The sequence below is a fragment of the Platalea leucorodia genome (assembly GCF_965183815.1).
Source record: "Platalea leucorodia genome assembly, chromosome: 9".
In the NCBI taxonomy this organism is placed as follows: Eukaryota; Metazoa; Chordata; class Aves; order Pelecaniformes; family Threskiornithidae; genus Platalea; species Platalea leucorodia.
The window spans coordinates 5,251,047-5,270,454 of record NC_138831.1 but is presented as its reverse complement, the minus strand read 5'-3'; the positions used below and the strand labels follow the sequence as shown (position 1 = coordinate 5,270,454).

The following is a 19,408-nucleotide window of genomic DNA, read 5'->3' as shown; positions in this document are numbered from 1 at the left end:
ACTGGCCCAGTTCCCCCTCATCCCCCCCCGAACTGGTCCAGTTCCCCCTCATCCCCCCCCGAACTGGCCCAGTTCCCCCTCATCCCCCCTTGAGCTGGCCTAGTTCCCCCTCATACCCCCCTGAGCTGGTCCAGTTCTCCCCCGCCCTTCCAAACTGGTCCAATTCCCCTTATCCCTCCCAGACTGGTCCAATTCCTCCTCATCCCCCTGAACTGGTCCAGTTCCCCATCCGCCCCCCAACCAAACCAGCCCAGTTCCCCTTCACCCCCCAACCAGCCCAGGCCCCCTTCCTGCCCCCCAAATCCCCCCTTACCTCCCCATCACCCCTCCCCAGTCCATCCCAGTCCCCATTGTCCCCCCGAGGATGGACATGTGCACGGCAAAGCCACTGTCACCGCTTTATTCCCCCACTGCCCGCCGCAGCCCCTCGGCCACCGCCGCCACGTACGGCTCCGGCCACCGGCCCCAGCGCCGACCTGGTCCCGCCAGCGCCCGCAGGAAGCCCCCGGTCTCGCTGGGCAGCGCGAAGGCAGGGGCTGCCCGCAGCGCCGGCGGCACCGCCGGCACCAAGGCCTCGAGCCGGGCCACCACGTAGCGCCCATTGCCCGCCGTCAACGCCGGCACGGCGCAGGACAGAGCTGCGGCAAATGCCTCACAGGGTGCTACAGTGGGGACATCATCGGGGCTGGGGCCGTGCCGGGGGCCGGGACCACTTCCAGTGGCCCTGGCCCCCGGCACGGCCCCAGCCCTGGCGTCCCACCGGCGTGCGGCAGCCACAGCCGCCGGGGAGAGGAGGAGGATGACGGTGTCACCGTCACGCAGCGCCCGCCGGTGCTGCGCGTGCAACCAGGGCAGTGGCCCCCATGCCGCTACCCCGCTGCCACCTCCCGGTGCCACCGTCACCGCCAGCCCCAGCGGGTGCAGGGCTGCCGTCAAGGCACACGCCGCCCGTTCTGCCGCCGGTTCCGCCGCGTGCACCAGCAGTGCCCGCCGGCCTCGCAGCGGGCCTGAGGGGGTACCATCAGTGCCTGAACCCCGCCTGGGCACCCCGTACCCACCCTACGGTGCAGCCATGGTGGGAAGCAAGCAGGGACCACGGCTGATGGGGGGACCCCCCCTGACCCCTCCGCAGGGAGGGCATGGACATCCCGGCACCCCCCAGGGTCACCCCACGCTCACCCTTGGAGCCATAGTCAGCCCTCAGGGACTTCAGCCAGCCTGCGGGGAGGAGAGGTGGTGAGGTGGGGTCCTGGTGGGGGTCCCGGGCCGGGCACGGCCCCCAGGGGGGCACCGCTCACCTTTCACATCCTCCTTCTTCAGCAGGAGCAGGAGCAGGAGGCAGGCAGCCCCCAGCAGCACCCCCATCCACGCCAGCGCCCAGCGGGCGTGCAGGTCTGCAAGCAGGGGTCAGTGCCTGCCGAGGGTCCCCGGCACCCACCGAGGGTCCCCGGCGCCCACCCGGTAGCTCCCCGGGGTGGGTGTCCTCCCTCCGCCCCCCCCCTCCCCCGGCGCGGCCAGGGACACTCACACTTGTGCAGGGGACAGGCCCAGAGCACGACCCCGGTGCTGTTCTGAGGGTGCCAGACCTGTGGGGACAGGGACAGGGACACGTCACACGCTGCCCGGTCCTTGCCCGCTGCCCGCCAGCTGCCCGCACTGACCTGCCTGCACTGTCCCGTCGCCACGTCCCGCCGCAGCTCCTGCTCCAGCAGCCCGGGATGCCCGGCTCCCTGCGAAGGCAGGAGCGGGGTGAGCTGGCGGTGCCGCCGGTGCCACCGCCGCCGGGACACGGGGGTCCCTGCCCCTTACCGTGCTGGTGAAGCTGGCGAGGGGTGTGCAGGTGCCCCGCTCCAGGGCGCACAGCGAGGCGTTCCCCCCGCGCTCCAGCAGCAGGAGGTCATCGGCGCGGCTGGGCAGCACTTCTGGGGATGTCAGGGGTTGGGGGGGTGGCCGGGGGGGCTGGGGAGGGTTCACCCCCCAGCCGGACCCCAGGCTGCCCCTGCCCTTCCACCCCAGCAATACTCACGGTCCCGCAGGCACTGGGTCAGCCGGACCTGCCCACCGCTCCACACCTGCCCCAGAGAGCGGGTTAGCGGTGCCCAGGGCTGCCCGTGGGGCAGCCGTGGGGCAGGGAGGTATCTCCTACCTGTATGCAAAGGTTGGGGTGCGGCTGCAGCCCCCCAAACTCCTGGGGTCCCTGTGGGTGGAAGGGATGCTCCGTCAGTGCCACCTGTGTCCCCTCCCGGGTCCCCGCGCCCCACGGAGCCCCACTCACCGGCCCCACGGCGGGCTGCTGCAGGCCGGGCAGGGCTTGGCAGGGCCCGGCGGGCTCCGGCTGCCAGCAGGGCACCAGCTCGGCCGGGAGGTCGCAGGGGGCCGAGAGGGAGCAGGTCAGCACCTGCCCCTCGGCGTGCAGGACCAGCCGGCTGCGCGCCCACAGCCGCTCCCAGGCCTCGGCGTCTGCAGGGGCATCGGGAGAGGGGTGTCACCCCCGTGCGGTGTCCCCTCGGGGTCCCCCTGCGTCCCAGCCCGCCCCAGCCCCACAGCATGGGTACCGTGGGAGAAGGGGCACAGGGTGGCTCGTGGTGGGTCCTGGGTCTCCAGCCAGACCTGAAGAGAGGAACAAAAGGATTTGGGGTGCCCAGGCTGTGACCGTGACCCGGCTGGCCCCCTCGGGATGCCGGAGGGGGTCGCATGGTGCCCGGAGCCCCTCTGCTTTGGCAGCAGCCCTGCCACCCCTGCGGTGCCCGGCGGGCACCCACCTGCAGGCAGAGGCAGGGCAGCACCTCGTCAGCTGGCAGTCTGTAGTTCATGGGGCCGCTCTGCCGCCGGGAACCAGACGTGGGTCACCCCGCGGCAAATCAGCCCCCGGCAGGGTCACCCAGCCCAGGAGGGACCCTCTCCCAGCACCCTGCCTGTAACAGAGACACGGCTTCCCGGGGACGGAGCCGGCAGCGGCCAGAGCCGGGCCAGGGTGGGGGGTCAGGGAAGGGGTTTGTACTCACCATGTTCACCGTGCGCCCTGACCAGTGGCCGTGGCTCTGGTTGTGGTAGAGCCGGAGGGTGTAGTTGTGCCCCGCCACGGCCCCCTGCACCTCCACGACCGCCTCCTTCGGCCCCGGGGAGACCTGCAGCCTGGGCACTGCGCCGGAGGCGGCTCAGGGCACCCGGCACCGCCCGCCCGGCACAGGGCACGGCACCCCGGGGGTCACCCTGTCCCCCAGCACCCACCACCCAGAGCTCCCCAGGGGACATGCGCCAAGGCAGCGGGGTCCCAGTGCTGCCACGGACCGGGGGGGACGCCGGCACCTACCTTGGCACTGGGGGACGGCAGCCTGCGCCGCGGGCCACGAGCAGTCTGCGGGGAGAGGGAGTCAGCGGGCAGGGGAGACAGGGGCCGCGGCGGCAGGGCACGCCAGGGGCTCACCTGGCACCCGCTGCTGCTGGCTCAGCCTCCGGCGGCCGCGCGAGTTGGTGTACGCCGTGACGTGGAGCTCAGAGCCCAACGGTGCCTCGAAACACCGGAAAGTCACCCAGCCCTGGGCAGGAAAACCACCACCGCGCTGCGGCGAGGCACCGGCACCGCCGGTACACGGGGGAACAGGACGACTGTGCCGCAGAGACATGCCGGTGCCAGCACCCACATCCCCATGCACTGCAGCGCCCGGGGGCTGCCAGTGGCGGGGACGCTCGTCCCTGGCACCCCGCACCTACGTACCAGGGGTCGGCCGGGCAGCGTGGGGGCCAGGGGTGCCCAGACCTCCACGGCCACGCAGCGGGAGGAGGCGTACGCGTGCCCAGAAAGCAGCAGCAACCCAGTGATGTTGGGCTGGGACGAGGCGGCCCCATCCATCGGTGACCAACGTCCCTCTTCACCGCTGCCCTCTGCCCCGGGGACGCCTGACGGCGCAGGGCGGCGGGGCTCACCGGTGCCCGGCGGCAGGGCCAGGCGCAGGCGTGCCTCCAGGCAGGGCGAGCAGGCCATGGGCCCAGTGCAGCGCAGCGCCGGCTCTAGCCTCAGCCGAGCCAAGGCCAGCCCGCGGCCGGGCCCCAGCGGCTCCGTCCCGCACAGCATGTCGGCGTCTGGGGGAAGACGGAGGGCGGCCGTGGGTGCGGGGTCCCACGCCCCGGCTGGGCTGGGGGCCATGGCAGCAGCAGTGGCACTTACCCAGGAGGCGGCAGGCGAGGCCCTGGGGGGGAAGGCGGGGGTGAGGCCGGTGCCAGGGTGGCCGCTGGCCCGCGTGCCGGCGACGCCAACCCACCTGGGTGCAGGCCAGGGTGTCGCGGGGGGCCCCACGCCCGCCCACCGCCCCCGCCGCCAGCAGCAGCAGCAGCAGCTGCCCCAGCAGACACATGGCGGGGCCGGGGCCGTGGGGCGCCCCGGCCCCACGCCGTCCACTCCTGACAGCCCCGCTCCCGGCTCCACGGGCCCCACCGCCGCCGCCGGCTCCCGCTTCCTGCTCCGATCCCGGACACCCGGGTCCTAGCGCGGCGCTGGCGACCGCCCCGGGGTGGGGCCTCCCCGCTCCCGCTCCGACCCACGGACGGGCTCGGGGCCCCACGGACGGGCTCGGTTGCGGGGCCCCAGGGGGGACCAGGGTGGCCCCACGGCTCTGGCTTGGGGCCTGCCCCTACCCCGCGGCGTGGGCACGGCCCCCCGGCCAACCCCGGGGAGGCGGCAGCAGTTGCGGGATGTGGTGTGGCAACCGTGCCGGGAAGGGCTTGCGCAGCCCCTCGCCTGCCCTGCCGCGGGGGGCACCGGGCCTCCCCCACCCTCTGTGGGGCACCGGCCGAGTCCCGGCACACCAGACGGACGGCACGGCAAGGTGAAATAGTGCCTTTATTGCTCCCACCGCAGCCAAGGTCCCGCTGGCAGCACGGGAGCGAGGAGCGGGGCCAGGCCCCCCCCAGCCCCCCGTGCCCCAAGCAGGGCAAGGAGCCCCCCACCACCCGGCTTCTTCCAGCGCCGCCCCGGCCCCTCGCCCGGCCACGGCGTCCCGAGGGGCCTCCCGGGATCCCGGCTCTCCTCCGGAGCAGGTCCCTGTGTGGAAATAAAGCTGCCCCTGCCCGGGGCAGCACCTCTGCTCCTGGCCCCAGGGACCCGGCTGGATGCTCGCCCTGGCCCCTGCGGCATGTCCCCTGGCCAGGGCCAGCCCTGCTCGGGCACCTATGGCCCCTGCCCGGGGCCCCTCCTGCCACCACGGTCGTGCCTAGTCCCGCACCTCCGTGACGGGGCCCCTGCCCTCACCAGGGGCTGCCCCCAGCCCCAGCGGCCCCGCAGCAACGCCCAGCTCAGCCCCGGCGTGGGCTCTCAGGTGCCGGCAGCCACCCCGGGGGGCTGGGACGGGGGGCCGCCCTCCCCGGCCCCCACCTCCAGCAGCTGCTGCAGGAGTCCCTCTGCCCTGCCCCGGCAGCGGCGGGGGGCCGGGGGGCTGCCCCGCAGGGCACCCAGCAGCCCGGGCAGCTGCCGGGGCAGGCGGTAGGTGGGCAGGGGCCGGAGGGGTCTGGGGACGTCGCGGGGTCTGCAGAGCCGGCTGAAGTAGGCCAGCACCCAGCCGCCGCTGCAGCCCGCCGCCCCCAGCTCCCCGTGCAGGCAGGCCATGGCTGCCCCAAAGATGTCGTGGGCGTCCCCCGGGGTCCCGTCGGCCGCCCCGACCTGCCACCGGCGGAAGAGCCGGGTGCTGCCCCGGCTCCAGAGGAGGAGGACGGTGCCACGCTGGCGACCCACACGGCTCCGCTGGGCGTAGAGCCAGGGCAGGGCGCCCACCTGCCCCACGCCGCCCGCTTCCCACAGGTCCAGGCGCACGTCGCAGCCCAGCCCGGCGCGCAGCCGCTCGGCCAGGGCGCACACCAGCCCCAGGTGCTCCTCCGAGTCCGGCGAGTACAGCAGCAGCACGGGGCGCCCACCCGGGGCACCTGCGGCAGAGAGGGGACAGCAGTGACAGCCCTGCCCGCAGCCCTCTGGGCATCCCCTGGGGACACCCCGGCATCCCCCAGGGGCACTCCAGCATCCACCACGCCACCCCAGGACCCTCTGCGGCCCAGGGAACCCACACTCCCTGCCACCCCAGCCCCACGGCCACCGTGGCCACTGCCGCCCCGTCCCACAGCCCCCCAGGGTGCCCCTCACCGGCAGCCGGCCTCCAGGCGCCGCAGCAGTTGAGGAGCAGCATGGTCACCACCAGCCCCAGTGCCAGCGCCAGCCCCAGCAGCCCAAAGTGCCTGCGGGAAACTGGGAGAGGGGCGGTGAGGTGTGTGGGGGGGTGCCCACCCCTGCTGCCCCCCGCGGCCTCCCGGGACCCCCACTCACCGTCGGGACAGAGCAGCTGCTTCCGAGCAAAGCGCACATCCGAGCGCCACACCTGGGGAAGGGGCTGGATGAGGCGGGAGGGGCCAGGTTGGGGTCCCCCCCCGCCCCGTGGCGTGGGTGCCGGCGCAGGGGTCACCTTACCAACACGCAGCTGCCCAGGACCTGCACCGGCAGCAGCAGCGCCAGCTCCCCCGGGGCAGAGCCCTCCGGCTGCAATGCACAAGGGCAGGGTCAGCGTGGCTCGGTCCCCCCCCCCCCGTTCCCCCCCCCAGCCCCCTGCCGCTCACCTGCGTGACGGTGTAGAGGGGGGCCTCGGGCTCGCACTGCCCGCCCCGGCGCTGGCAGAGGGCTGCGCTGAAGGCGGCGGGGACGCTGGAGGTGAGGCGCAGGCGCAGCTGCAGCCCCCAGGCGCTCACCGAGACGTTCCAGGCCGTTTCTGCGCCCACCAGAGAGAGAGGCCGGGGGATCAGGGGATGCCCGAGGGGATGAGGGGCGCGAGGAACCCCCACAACGCGGGGTTGTGCTCAGCCCGGGGTGCCCCCCGCCCACGGGGCTCACCTGGCCGGTGGGGACACTCCACGTGGCTGATGTTCCCGTAGGAGAACTGGGGGGAGAGGGGCCGGGTGAGCCGCCGTCGCCCACCGCGGCCCCCAGGCCGTGCCCGCCCGCCCGCGGGGGCTTACCCGGAAACAGAGCTGGGGGTGCACGTCCACCTTGTCCAGCGTGTACGCCTGGTGCGGGCAGAGAGCGCGTCACCGTCCCCAACCCGCGCAGCCCACGGGCACCCCAGGGTCCGGCGGATGCCCCAGCCGGGGGGGTGCTGCCGTGCCCCGTGGCACCCCAAAGCCAGAACCCCTCACCTGCTCCTCCTCGCTGGCCGTGGAGTTGGGGACGTCGTGGCAGGGCGCGGTCTCGGCCGCTGCCTCCCTCCAGCACAGGGTGGCCCGGGGGCGCAGGGGGCAGCTGGCGCTCAGCACCATCGCCATCTGGTCCTTGCTGCTGGCGCTGTAGTCGTGGAAGCGCACCGAGGACCACAGCTCGGGGCCATCTGCGGGGCACCGCGTCAGCAGGGTGGGGGGACACGGCCGGGGGGACCCCCGGGACCTGGCTCCCCTCCCCGCGGGCACTCACAGGCGGCCGGCTGGTCACGGAAGGGGCAGCGCTTGCTGCGGGGGCTGTCGTGGTGGGGGTAGGAGGCCTGGGGGGGCAGAGCAGGGCGGTCAGGGCAGGCTGTGCCCCCACTCCTCCTGCCTGCCCTCGCTGCACGGGCAGAGACGGGCATGGAGAGGGGCCTGGCAGCCGCAGGGGACAGCGACGCACCTCGATGCACAGGCAGGGCACCAGGAACTCATACGGCAGCGAGACGCGGCGGCCCCCCAGCACCAGCACCTGCGGGCATGGAAGCAGCGTCGGCTGGCGGGGATCGCGGCCCCCAGCCCCGGATTGGGGTGGCCATGGGGGGCCGGAGCCGTTACCTGCCGGTGGAAGGGCCGGGGCAGCTCCTCGCACTCGAGGGCCAGCTGGTGGCACAGCCGCACCGTCAGGGCAGGGCCCTCGGGCACCCGCACCTCGACGGCCCGCGCCTCGGGGACCCAGGCGTGGGTGAAGACGGGCCCTGCGGAGCAGGCGGGGGTCAGCCGGTGCCGGTGTCCCCCCCCATCCCCGGGGACACCCCCGGGGTCCCTCCCGGCCTCACCGGGCAGCTCGGCGGCGACCGTGTGTCTGCGGCTGATGGCCAAACCTCGGTCAGGGATGGTGCGGAGGGAGACGAGGACCTGCCGCCCGCTCTCCACCGGGAAGCAATCGAACTGTACCTGCCACTGCGGGGAGCAGGGGGTCAGCGGGACACCCACGGCCCCGCCGTCCGCCCCCGCCGTCCGCCCGGCACTCACCGGCGAGCTGCCCGCTGCCCGCCGCCGCCGCCACACCTGCAGCCAGCCGGCCCGGTTGGAGCCCAGCTCCAGGAAGTTCAGCTGCAGCCCACGGACACCGTCGAGCCCTGCGAGAAAACGCCGTGGGGTGCCGACACGGGTGGGAGGACGAGACACCACCACCACCCCCCACCACGCAGCCGGGGGGGGGCCCGGTGCCGCCGTCCCTGCCCGTACCTGCGGCGGGGAGGGCCAGGCGCACCCGCAGGCAGGGCAGGCAGGGCTGCCGGGGCAGGCAGAGGCGGGCCCGGCTCAGCGCCAGGGCGGGCGGCTTCAGCGGGGGCCCGGGCCGGGCCGGGCGGCGGCAGCGGGGGCGGCTCAGCGTCCGGTCGGCTGCCGGGGGAGAGCAGAGCGGGGGGGCGGCCGTGCGGCGGGGCCAGCTACCGGCGGGACCGGGAGCCCCGGAGCCCCCTGCACCGGGAGCCCCGGGGCCCGGGAGCCCCCTGCACCGGGATCCCCCTGCACCGGGAGCCCCGGGGCCCGGGAACCCCCTGCACCAGGGGCTCCGGGAATGGGGAGCCCTGCGCACCGGGAGCCCCCTGCACACCGGGAACCCCGGGAAGGGAAAGCCCTGCACATCGGGAGCCCCCTGCACCGGGAGCTCCGACAAGGGGGAGCCCTGCACACCGGGAGCCCCGCACACCGGGAGCCCCGGGGCCCGGGAGCCCCCTGCACCGGGAGCCCCGCACACGGGGAGCCCCCTGCACACCGGGAGCCCCGGGAAGGGGGACCCCCGCCATCCCACCGCCCCGGTAGCCCCGGGCGGGAGAGACCCCCGCACCCGCAGCCCAGCCCCGATCCCAACCCCGCCGCTACTCACCGGTAGCCCGGCACTCCTGCAAGCAAAGAACCGGGGGTGAGCCCGCTGCTCCCCCCCCGCCCGCCGTCCCCCCCCCTCCCCCCGGTGCTCACGAAGTTGGCGGAGACCCGGAGCCGGGTGACGGCGGCCCCGGCCCCGCTCCCGGGCGGCAGCAACAGCAGCAGGGCAGCGGCGAGCAGCACCGGTCGCTCCATGGCCGAGCCGCCGCCGCTCCTCGCCCCGCCCCGGGCCGGCCCCGCCGCATTCCTCCGCCGGCACAGGCGGCCCCGCCGCCCCCCCCCCGCCAAGGCGGCGCTTCCTGCGGCGCAGACACGCGTGGGAGCGTGGAAGGCGCTTTATTTCCATACAGCAACAGGCAGAGGATGGGGCACCCCCCCCCCCCCCCCCCCCACGCCAGTACCGAGCCGTGGGGCGGCTCAGGCGCACCCCTTGGTCCCCGTGGAACCCCCCCACCCACCGGAGCCGCGCCAGCGCTGCCCCACGGGGCTCGGCCGCGGAGCCCCCTCGTTTATTTTTTCTTCTTTTCCTGCGTGCTGGTGAACCAGGAGTCCAGCAGCTTCTTACTGTAGTAGAGCTGCCAGCCGTGGACCTGGGCGGCCACCACCACCACCAGGTACATGACGGAGACGGCCGAGAAGCCGAAGATGAAGCGGTAAGCTTTGCCGTGCCGGTAGAGCTGCTGCGCCATGGGGAACATCTCCATGGCTCCGTAGATGAGGGGAGCGATGGAGAAGAGGCCGGTGCTGATCATGGAGAGGACCAGGTAGCTGATGTTGTTGCGGGGAAAGGAGAGGAGGCCCAGGAGGGAGGGCAGGACGCTGAGCAGGTAGGGGTACTCCCACTGATAGGGCATGGCCACCTGGTCGTGGGGCAGCAGCTTGAGGTGCCCCACGCACACCTGGGCCAGCAGCAGCAGCCAGATGCCCAGGTGGGTGTAGATCAGCTTCTTGATCTCCGACTTGAGGGCCACGCTGGGGAGAGAGGGCGGCCCTCAGTGCCCGCCGGGGGCCCCGGCCCCGGCCCCCCCCCCGCCCCGGGGACACCCACCTCATCTGGTAGTGCGAGGCCACGCGTTCCCGGTGCTGGAAGTCGCTGCCATCGGTGCCGGCGGCGCGGGGACCCCCGCGGGAGGCCATGGCACCGGCACCGGCTGCCTGCGGGGGCACAGCGTGAGGCGGGGGCACGGCGTGAGGCGGCAGCGGGGCCCCCCCCCACCCCGCGGCGGCCCCGGCCCACGCAGCCTGGAGCCCACCCGGGCCTCCCTCGCCCCCGTGGCAGCCCTCTCCCCGCCCGCCCCCCGGGACAGCCCCCGGGTGACACCCCCCCGGGTGACACCCCCACGGGTGACACCGCCGCGCCCGCCGCACCCCACCTGCCAGCGGGACGCTCTGCCCGCGCTTCCGCCTATCTATGGTGGCGGCCGCCGGCTCTGAATGCTTGGGCGGCCGCTCTGCGCTGCCCGGAGGCTCCGCTCTATGGCCGCGGCGGGGTACCCCCCCGCCCTCTCGGCCCCGCCCCCGGCGCAGGCGCAGTGGCGCCATGGCGGGAGGGGGCCCTGCCGCCGCGCGCGGGCTGGCGCGCGTGGGGCAGCGGGCGCGCGCCGCGGGGTTAGGGGGGCGCGCGTGCTCGTGGGGGCGCGCGGGGGTGCACGCGCGTGGGTGGGGGGCATACGTGGGTGCACACGCGTGGGTGCACGGGGGTGTGGGGGGCACGCGGGAGTGCACGCGTGGGTGCACGGGGGTGGGGGGGTGCACGGGGGCTGCGGGGGGGGCACACAGAGGTGCACACGCGTGGGTGCACGGGGGCTTGTGGGGGCGCACGGGGGTGCACACGCGTGGGTGTGGAGTGGCACATGAGGGTGGCACGGGGGGGCGCGGGGGGGGCACACGCGTGGGCGTAGAGAGGCCGCGGGGCGCGTGTGGGAGCGGGGCCACGCGTGGGGTGGCACGTGCGTGAGCTAGAGGGGCTGGGGGGGTGCGGGGACGGGTGGGGGGGTGCAGATGGGGGTGCAGGGGCACGCGTGGGGGGGGGGAGTGGGGCGGGGGGGGGGGGTGCGGGATCAGATTTGGGAGCACAGGCGTGGGGAGGGGGGGGGTCCCCACCACCCGGGGGGGTCCCACCCGTGCCCCCCGCCCACTCCACCCGCCGCAGGTGGGGGCGGCCGCTGGGCGCCGAGGAGACGCTGGGGCTGCTGGAGGCCTCCGTGGTGCAGCGGGAAGGTACCGGGGGGGGGGGGGTCGGGGGGGGCAGGCAGCGGCGGGGGGGGGGGGCCGCATCCTGACCAGGCGTCCCCCCGCCAGGAGCCCTGCTGGTGCTGAGCAAGCCCCCCGGCCTGCCCGTCCTGGGTGAGTGCGGGACGGGGGGGAATCTGGCTTGGGGGGGGGGGGTCCGGTTTTGGGGGGGTCTGGTTTTGGGGGGGTCCCAGCAGGTGCTGACCCCCCCCCATCCCCAGGGCCCTCTGGGGAGCTGAGCCTGGTGACGCTGCTGCCGGCGCTGAGGCGGCGCCTGGGCCTCCCCGCCGAGCTCCACGTGGTGAAGGCTCCCGCCAGGTACGGTTTGGGGGTGCCGGGGGGGGTTCAGGGGGTGCCAGCCCCCCACCCGCAGGGCTTGGAGCTGCCACGTCCCGCAGGGAGTGCTCCGGCCTCGTCCTCCTCTCCGGCTGCCGCCGTGCCACCGAGCAGCTCCAGCGGTTCTTCGCCGATGCCCGCCGGAGAGGCCAGTACCCCGCCACGTACCGGTGAGCCCCCGGGACCCCGCCGTGCCGGCACGGGGGGCCCCGTCCCCGTCTCACCCCCTCTCCCCGCAGCGCCGTCACCGTAGGGGTCCCAGCGGAGGCGGAGGGTGAGATCCGCACCGGGCTGTGCTGGCAGCAGCAGGGTGACACCGCCACGGTAAGGGGGTGCCGGGGGTGCGGGGGGGGGACACCCAGCGGGGGGCTGAGGGCTGTGCTGCCGCAGGTGGTGCCGGTGCCGGCCCCGGGGCGCCGCAGCCTGGCCAGGAAGGAGGTGAAGAGCACCCTGACGCGCTACCGAGTGCTGGGTGCCGCGGGGGGCTGTGCCCTCCTCCAGCTCCAGCCCAGGACGGGTGAGTGGCCCCCCCCAAAACCTCCCCCGTGCCCCCCGGCTCCGCCGGCGCGGTCCCAGCCTCCCGGTGCCTCCCCAGCCTTCCCGGAGCAGCTCCCGGTGCACCTGACGCTGCTGCTGTGCCCGGCGCTGGGTGACCACAAACACTCGTCCCGCGTGGGCAGGGTGCTGGGGGTGCCCTTCCTCCTGCCCCCCGAGGCCGCCCCGAGCCGCACACAGGTACGTGGCCGGGGTGGGCACTGGGTGGGGGGCTCAGCGCAGCCCCCGGGGACCCCGCTGAGCTGCCCCGCGCCCCCGTTGCAGGTGCTGGACGAGGAGCTGCGGTGCCGGCTGGGGCTGTCGCTGCAGCAACTCCGCCATCTCCCGCTCCACCTCCACCTGCAGCAGCTGGTTCTGCCCCAGGGCCCGCTCTGCGCCCCGCCGCCCCCCGCCTTCCTGCGCACCCTGCGGTGCCTGGGGCTGCCGGAGCACCGGGAGCCCTAGAACCCGTGGTGGGACCCCCTACCCCAACTCGCCCCCCCTGCGCTACCCCATTAAATTTCCAGTGGCTGCCAGGGTGGCTCGGTGCCCGTTTCTTTTCCTGGCACACATGGGACATGTCCCCACCATCCCCATGGGGCCACCGGCAGAGGCGGCGATGGCAGCACTGCCGCCACCCCCGTGCCTTGACCTGGTTCCCAGCGCCGGGGCGCAGCGGCATCACCGCTGCCGCGGCTCTGTCTGGCAGACACGACCGCAGGCAGGAGCGGAGGCGTCTTTTCCTGCCCGCTCTGCGCCTGGCAGAGGAGCTGCTGCAGCGGCCCCGGTTCCTGCCCGCAGCCCCGGTTCCTGCCCGCAGCCCCGGTTCCTGCCCGCAGCCCCGTCCCTGGGTTCAGCCCCGGCCCCGGGTTCAGCCCCGGCCATGCCCGCGCCCTCCCGCACACAGAGGGGCAGAGCCGGGCTCCTTGTCACAGCCGTGTTCCGCAGCAGGGGGTGGGCTGGGTGCCCCCACCCGGCGATGGGCTCTGGCTGGGGTGGGGGGGGAGCTGGGTGCCGCTGTGTCGCCCCAGCTGAGATGGGCAGGGTGCTGCTGCTGAGCCGGTCACCTCCTGGGTGTCCTTCGGCGTCGCAGCTCTTCTGTGTCCCCCTGGGAGCCACCGCGTGCCTTGTCCCCGTGATGGGGCTCAGCCGCCCCCAGCACGGCCATGGGGTCCAGGCGCTGGGTGCCAGCCCAGGTGGGCACAGCACCTCGGCGGGAGGGGAGGAGGGCGGCCGGCCTGCGGGTCCCCAGCAGCTGCTGGCTGGCAGGAGCTCCCTGGGATGGTGGGACAGACACCCTGGCCAGGGGACGGACGCTAAGCTGGGGCAGAGCTGCCTGGGGCTGCCCGAGCAGGCGGCTGAGCCGTGGCAGCCGCAGGCTCCTGGCACAGCGGCCCGGGGGCTGCGGTGGTGCCGGGGGGGCTGATTTGGGGGGGCAGCGGTGGCTCCATCGCCCCGGAGGAGCCAGCTCCCCCCGCCATGCTCCCGGCTGGGGGAGCGGGGCTGCCCTGCGGTGCTGGGGGGTGCCGGCCGCAGCGGTGCGGGGCTTGCCCTGGGATCGGCGATGTGCCGGCTGGGCCTTCCTCAGGGAGCAGCCTTCCACCATCAGCTTCAGCCCCATGTACAGAGGCACGGGCACGGCTGCCTGCGGGACAACATGGCAGTGAGTGGGGGCTCGGGGTGCCTGGGGGGTGCTGGCCCCTGCAGCCCCCCTCCAGCCCACCTCCTTGTAGATGAGCTCGAAGGCGCCAGTGGGGCAGGCGGGGTCGTCCCTGCGGTCGATGACCACACGCAGTGTGTCCCGCTGGACGCCGGCACACAGCCGGCTGGTCACCGCCGAGGAGGGGGCCATGGTGGGGCTGGCGTTGATCTCCAGCAGCCAGGGCTGGCAATCCTCCCCGAAGACAAAGTCGGCCCCGTAGAGCTCGAAGCTGCCCTTGCGGGACCCCACCAGGTCCTGGGTGCTGCGCAGGGTGCCCAGCACCGCCGCCTTCATGCCGGGCACCATCACCTGGTGCCAGGCGCCCGCCCGCCCCACCTGTGCCAGGTACGCCTGGAGCTGCCGGCAGGACCAGGTCTGGTCAGGGGGCAGCCCAGGGTGCCGGCCCCGCGCCGGCCTGCACTGCTTCTGGATGGAGACGTTGCAGAGGTGCCGGGCGCTGGGGTGGGAAGAGCGGGGCTGGGTCACCAGGGTGCCAGTGGGCGCCGGGGTACGGGGATCCGGCACGGGGGGCACTCACGGCTCCAGGCGGCGCAGGGAGAAGGGCCGGGAGCAGAAGCGTAGGTAGCTCTCGCGGTAAAACCAGACGGTCAGAGGGTTCCAGTTGGTCACCAGGAACCATTGCCGGACATCGAATTTGGTGCCAAAGATGAGCAGCGGACGCTCCACGTACTTCTGCACCACCCACTCGCCCACCCGTGCCGAGGATGCCGCGCAGCCCCCCGCCAGCCGCAGCACCTCCTCCAGCTGCGCCACGCAGACGATGCCTGGGGGACACGGCGATGGTGGGACCCCTCCTCAGCAGGGAGCCTGTGCCCCCTGCTTCCCCCAGCCTTACCCCTGCCACGGGATTTGGCACCGGGTTTGAGGATCCAGACGTTGCGGTCGCCCTCCATGCCGAGCTGGGGCAGCCGCCCTGCCAGGTGCTGCAGCAGGGCCCGGCACCGCTCCCGCTGCGCCCCGCTCAGCGCCAGCCCGGCCCCCTCGCTGCGGGGGGACGCGGGGGGCTCAGTGCTGGCCCCGCCGCCGTGTCCCCCCCGTCCCGCTCGGCACTCACTGCGCCACGTGGTAGTAGTCCCGCAGGAAGCGGTCCCAGGCGCTGCCTGTCATGTGGGGGGACGGGGGGTCCCCGTCAATGTCCTGGTGCCCCAGGCTGCCCAGGTGCTGCTCGCAGACCCGCAGGGCCTCCTCCACCAGCTGGGGGGACAGGGGGGGCCCCAGCCCCGCTGTGGATGGTATGGGGTGAGGGACGTGGCTCCTGGGGACCCACTGTCCCACCCTTGGGGCCGTAGCACAGAGCCTGCCTGTGGGATGGGTGGCTTTGGGCGCACAGGGATGGGCCGGCGGGGACAGAGCACCCATAAGGTGGGCTGGCAAGAGGAGGTGGGGGGTCCAAAGCTACGGCCCCTCGCAGAGGCTCAGCTCGGCCCCCAGGCACACGTCCAACCCCAAGCTCCCTGTCCCCCTCCTCCCAGGCCCAGCTCCACACGCTCACCTGGCCCCTTGCCGGATTCCGGGGGCTGCTCCGTCCCCGCCGGCACATCCCCAGCCCTCTCCAGGGCCACTTTGAGCAGGCTGCGAGCCGCCGTCAGGCGGAAATCCTCTGCAAGGGGGACATTGTGCCCACCCAGTCCTGCACAGGACCAGAAGCATGGGGGGGACAGGAGGGCAATGGCTGTGGTAGCCGCGCCGGCCCCGAGCTCACCGATGAAGGCTTGCCGCTCATCCACGGCCCCCAGCCGGTAGCACCGGGGGAAGAAGGCGTCGGGGTCGGCTTGGTCGAACCAGGGCAGGTTTCGCAGGTTGAGGCACAGCCCATCCTGTTTAGAGAAGGGTGACAGCCCCCACTGGACCCCCTCACCCCCGCTGCCTGTCCCCCACCCCACCCCGGGGGGCTCCGGGCTCCCACCTTGGTGGTGAAGGCGCCCACCCGGGCGTAGTGGTTCACCGCCTGGTCCTGCTGCAGCAGCCGGCTGTCGACGGCGCCGCAGCGGTTGGTCCAGATGAAGTACGGCACCTGGTCCCGCACCAGGCGGGACTGCGGGAGCGGGGGGCCGGGGTGAGGCACGGACCCCCCCATCCCTCCCTCGCCCCCTGCCCCAGGCCGCGTCCTGCGCCCGGGGGTCCCCGGGGGCTGCGGCAGAGCTCAGCCCCAGCCCTCCCGGCTAACCATGAGGTCGTGGATGCCATCGGGATCCTCATCCCACCGCTCTTCCTCCTCCTCCTCCTCATCGGGCGGATAGGGGGAGCGCAGGGGCTCTGGGGTCCCCTGGGCAGGCCGTGCCCCGCAGTGTGCCGTCCCCGGCTGCGGGTCCAGCCCTGCCTCCCCCTGCTCAGCACCATCACTGTCGCCTCCCTCCTCCTCCTCCTCCTGCTGCAGCTGCTTCTGGCTGCCACGGTGCCGCTCCGGCCGGCTGCCGGCCCTGGGGAGCTTCCTCTCCACCCAGCCCCGGGCCCGCAGCAGGCTGCGGATGATGGGGTAGGGGCCCTGCACCGCAAAGATCTTCTTCTCCTGGGGAGGGACCCGAGAGCTCAGCTCTCGCCCCCGAGCCATAAATGCAATAAATGCATGACAGATGCAATAAATGCATAATAAACGCAAGCACACGGCACGTTGGGGTGTGCGAAATCAGGCCCCTCACCTTGATGGCCCTCTCCACGCACAGCCTGGCCCTCTTGAGCCGCTCAGGGTCGAGCGAGGGCTGGTGGCAGCCGCGGTGGCCGGCGGTGGCGGGTGCCGCCTGCCCTGCGAGGACAGCGCCGGCTGACCCTGCTGGCCCCACGTCCCCAGCCCCGCGGGGCGGGCAGGGAGGGGGAGAAGGCGCCTACCTGCCTGCCTCCGCCTGACCCAGCCGGGGGTCCCCGCCACAGCGCCCACCGACCCGCCGAGCCTCGTGCCGGTGCCCCGTGTGCCGCCCGAGACGACCCGCTGCCCTGCCGTGCCCTTGTCCCCAGCCTGGCGGGCCAGGGGACAGCCGGGACATCTCCTGCTCCGGCAGCGGCCCCCCCAGCCGGGGGCGGTGTGCCCGCCGTGCTGCTCCCCCTGGGGCACCATCCCACGCTGGCCTGAGGGCGAGGGGAGCTGCGGGTGGCTCTGCCTCCCCCCAGCTGCCACAGGGGTCCCCCGTCCCCTTGCCTCGCTGGGGACCGAGGTGGGGGGCCCCCACTCAAACCTCACAGCCCCCCCCCAAATCCTTTCATGCCCCACACCCAGAGACACCCCCCCCCTTAGTGCCCCCAGCCCCCCTCCAAACCCTTCAATACCCCGCCAGACCCCCTTCAAACCCTTCCATACCCCCCCAGGACCCCCCCTTTGCACCCCTAGCTCTGCCCGCACCGTCGGGGCCCCCCCAACTGTTTGCCGTTGCCATGGCGCCCCACCAGGCCCCGCCCCCTCCCGCTAGGCCCCGCCCCGCCGGTGCCACCGGTCCCCCGTTGTCCCCCGGTCCCCCCCCCCGGGTCCGGCGGGAGAGCAGGAGGAGGCGGTTACAGCAAACGAGACCGTTTAAAAAACGAAACGAGACATCAGCAGCGAGCGGGGCCGCTCTGCTGCAAGCGGAGGGCTGCTCCCAGCACGGCCCGGCCGTCAGCGGGGGGAGCGGGCACGGTGCCCGGCGGGCACAAGCGTTGGGGAGCCACAGGGTCCTGCGCCACGGCCTAAAACTGAAAGGCAAGAGGAGAAGACAGGCAGGCGTCAGTTCCTGCCCGCCGGCGCTCCTCCGGCCCTCGGCGCCCTCCCTGTCACCGGGGAGGGAGGCCGAGGGCAGCCACCGCTCACGCACGTCCCGTCACAGCGGCCACCGAAAGGGCCACGTCCCCCCCAGCCGCTGCCCGCCCCCGAGCGCGCTCTGGGGGTCTCAAAGCTGGCACTTGACGAGCAAAGGGGGTGCGAGCTCTCCTGGGCGTCCTCCCCTCTGTCCCCATGAGGTTCCTGGTGGGTTGGAGCCCCCACCCCGCTCCCAAAATAAGGGACCCATCTCCTGCCAGTTCAGAGCCTCACGTTCTTGAGGAACTCCTCCGCCACGATGCGGGCCCGGGCGTTGACAGAGAGCTTCATCTCGCTGATTTCCTTGTCGATCTCCTCCATGAAGTGGATGACAAAGTCCACCAGCTTGTGCTTGTACATCTGCTCCGTGTGGAAGTTTGTGATCAAGAAGCTGATGTCGTAGCCCTGGGGAAGAGAGAAGCGGCCAAGGGATGAGCACTGAGGCCACCAACCATGCGACCTCGCATCCCAGTTCCGCACTGGAGAGCTCCCCGGTGCCAGGAGCGGAGCCGGGAGCTGCTCTGCCCCCACCGCCTCACCTCCACGGGCTTCCTGCGCAGGATGAAGAAGTTCTCGGCCCTCATCATCATGAAGCGCATGAATTTGTGGCACAAGATCTTCTCGATCTCGTCGGCCTGGGGAGAGGAAAGGGAAGTGAGGCTTCCCCCGCGCCAGGCGTGAGCTGCCAGCCCCCTGCCCGCGCCCCCCGCCTCACCTGCTTCACCGCGATGCTGACGCGCACAGAGTTAATGGAGCCCTCGATGAGGACCTTCTCCTTCTCGTTCCTGCTGATGATCACCGGCTGCAACAGCAGCTCTTTGCTGCTCCTGCAAGCAGAGGAAGGGCAGGCCTGACTCAGAAGGAAGCATTCACTGGGCAGAAGCGGGGATGGGGAGCGCACGGGGGCGGATTGTAGAGATGCCGAGGTTTTGCTTCGTGCTGCTCCGTGACGCTTTCCAATCCTCAAGGCAGACCCCAAGCTAGATCCCCCTCCTCCCCACAGTTCCTCCGCTCCCTGCCGGCCCCGGGACCAAGGCTGCACCCAGCGAAGCGGCGGGGCCCGGCAGCACCGCGGCACCCCGGGACGGGCAGCCGGGCCGGAGCACAGCTCCACCCGGTGCACCCTCCCCTCCCTCCCCCGTACCTGACTTCCACCTCGGGCTTGTTGTGCCGCTCCACCACCTGCGAGGAGAAGTTCTCCAGGCACAGCGCGGCCTGCAGCGTAGCGCGCACCGCGTTCAGGTACGGGCGCAGCGTTGCGGTCTGTGGGGAAACGGCGGCATCAGCCCCCGGCCCCGGGCCCCGCCGCCCGACCCGCGGCCCCGCCGTCCGACCCGCGGCCCCCCCGGCCCCGCTCACCCCGCTGCCGCCTCCCCCGGCCCCCTCATCCCCGCCCGGCCCGGCCCGGCGCCCCCCGCCCTACCATGGTGGCGGCTGCGGTCCGGTCCCGGTAGGCGGAAGTGGCCGGTCCCCTCTTCCGGGATGCGCGGGAACTCCCACTGCGGTGAGAGGGGGGGAGGCGGAAGGCCCCCACCCCGCTCGGGAGGCGGCGGAGTGGCCTCGCCGCGGCACAGAGCGGAGATGAGGCGGAGATGCGGCGGGGATGGAGAGCAGGCGCGGCGGCGGCGGCCCGTGGCGGCGACGGGATGCCGCACGACCCCCCCCGCGCCCCGCCGCGCTTGGTACGCGCCTGTCATCGCTTCCATATTAGGGAAGGGAGATGGAGAGCAGGTCGGACCAATGAGCGGCGGGCGCTGGGC

At 73.7% G+C, this 19,408-nt stretch overlaps 6 protein-coding genes across 8 annotated transcripts; 1 reads left to right on the top strand and 5 right to left on the bottom strand.

Moving 5' to 3' along the window:
- Positions 1-399: 399 nt before the first annotated feature.
- On the bottom strand, positions 400-4,425 carry IL17RC (interleukin 17 receptor C; the record flags this gene model as incomplete). 3 transcript variants are annotated; one of them, XM_082321073.1, is made up of 17 exons in its annotated part: positions 4,263-4,425; positions 4,169-4,190; positions 3,719-4,083; positions 3,428-3,539; positions 3,314-3,358; positions 3,006-3,142; positions 2,763-2,822; positions 2,556-2,610; positions 2,276-2,460; positions 2,147-2,197; positions 2,027-2,072; positions 1,810-1,922; positions 1,662-1,730; positions 1,529-1,586; positions 1,299-1,394; positions 1,180-1,218; positions 400-1,007 (listed from the first exon to the last, which is right to left on the bottom strand). In XM_082321073.1, the coding sequence occupies exons 1-17, from the start codon at positions 4,353-4,355 to the stop codon at positions 400-402; spliced, it is 2,154 nt and encodes a 717-aa protein (XP_082177199.1). In that variant the 5' UTR covers positions 4,356-4,425. The 3 variants fall into 3 exon arrangements, with proteins under 3 accessions (XP_082177199.1, XP_082177200.1, XP_082177201.1); XM_082321074.1 differs by having other exon boundaries at positions 1,810-1,919; XM_082321075.1 differs by lacking the exon at positions 2,763-2,822.
- Positions 4,426-4,965: 540 nt separating this feature from the next.
- Positions 4,966-9,255, bottom strand: IL17RE (interleukin 17 receptor E; the record flags this gene model as incomplete). The annotated part of the gene is made up of 16 exons (XM_082321236.1): positions 4,966-5,916; positions 6,131-6,232; positions 6,311-6,362; positions 6,452-6,520; positions 6,598-6,746; positions 6,869-6,914; positions 6,994-7,041; positions 7,171-7,358; positions 7,442-7,508; positions 7,631-7,699; positions 7,786-7,925; positions 8,007-8,130; positions 8,203-8,309; positions 8,419-8,910; positions 9,062-9,077; positions 9,154-9,255. The coding sequence occupies 16 exons, from the start codon at positions 9,253-9,255 to the stop codon at positions 5,312-5,314; spliced, it is 2,376 nt and encodes a 791-aa protein (XP_082177362.1). The 3' UTR covers positions 4,966-5,311.
- Positions 9,256-9,513: 258 nt separating this feature from the next.
- On the bottom strand, positions 9,514-10,558 carry JAGN1 (jagunal homolog 1). The gene is made up of 3 exons (XM_082321116.1): positions 10,434-10,558; positions 10,109-10,215; positions 9,514-10,032 (listed from the first exon to the last, which is right to left on the bottom strand). Exons 2-3 carry the CDS (start codon positions 10,195-10,197, stop codon positions 9,570-9,572), a joined length of 552 nt encoding a protein of 183 aa, XP_082177242.1. The 5' UTR covers positions 10,198-10,215; positions 10,434-10,558; the 3' UTR covers positions 9,514-9,569.
- Positions 10,559-10,600: 42 nt separating this feature from the next.
- Positions 10,601-12,692, top strand: RPUSD3 (RNA pseudouridine synthase D3; the record flags this gene model as incomplete). Its single annotated transcript, XM_082321115.1, has 9 exons — positions 10,601-10,668; positions 11,213-11,280; positions 11,362-11,406; positions 11,514-11,610; positions 11,691-11,798; positions 11,868-11,952; positions 12,019-12,145; positions 12,224-12,363; positions 12,448-12,692. The coding sequence occupies 9 exons, from the start codon at positions 10,601-10,603 to the stop codon at positions 12,625-12,627; spliced, it is 918 nt and encodes a 305-aa protein (XP_082177241.1). The 3' UTR covers positions 12,628-12,692.
- Positions 12,693-13,091: 399 nt separating this feature from the next.
- On the bottom strand, positions 13,092-17,253 carry LOC309594831 (tubulin monoglycylase TTLL3-like; the record flags this gene model as incomplete). Its single annotated transcript, XM_082321235.1, is given in 13 exon segments — positions 13,092-13,166; positions 13,168-13,404; positions 13,406-13,807; positions 13,886-14,321; positions 14,403-14,649; positions 14,721-14,869; positions 14,940-15,108; positions 15,378-15,485; positions 15,588-15,702; positions 15,792-15,920; positions 16,053-16,394; positions 16,525-16,628; positions 17,220-17,253. Coding segments are annotated over 13 exon segments (2,547 nt in total).
- A 115-nt stretch (positions 17,254-17,368) lies between these two features.
- Positions 17,369-19,315, bottom strand: ARPC4 (actin related protein 2/3 complex subunit 4). The gene is made up of 6 exons (XM_082321118.1): positions 19,072-19,315; positions 18,793-18,911; positions 18,364-18,475; positions 18,188-18,283; positions 17,883-18,053; positions 17,369-17,545 (listed from the first exon to the last, which is right to left on the bottom strand). Exons 1-6 carry the CDS (start codon positions 19,072-19,074, stop codon positions 17,540-17,542), a joined length of 507 nt encoding a protein of 168 aa, XP_082177244.1. The 5' UTR covers positions 19,075-19,315; the 3' UTR covers positions 17,369-17,539.
- Positions 19,316-19,408: the final 93 nt, after the last annotated feature.

Excerpts from the sequence above, each read along its gene's own strand:
- JAGN1 (XM_082321116.1), bottom strand. The coding sequence starts at position 10,197 with ATGGCCTCCCGCGGGGGTCCCCGCGCCGCCGGCACCGATGGCAGCGAC. Across the intron at positions 10,033-10,108 it reads GCCTCGCACTACCAGATGAG|CGTGGCCCTCAAGTCGGAGA; the intron begins GTGGGTGTCCCC and ends CTCTCTCCCCAG.
- ARPC4 (XM_082321118.1), bottom strand. Across the intron at positions 18,476-18,792 it reads AAGCCCGAGGTGGAAGTCAG|GAGCAGCAAAGAGCTGCTGT; the intron begins GTACGGGGGAGG and ends CTCTGCTTGCAG. Across the intron at positions 18,054-18,187 it reads TGCGCAGGAAGCCCGTGGAG|GGCTACGACATCAGCTTCTT; the intron begins GTGAGGCGGTGG and ends TCTCTTCCCCAG.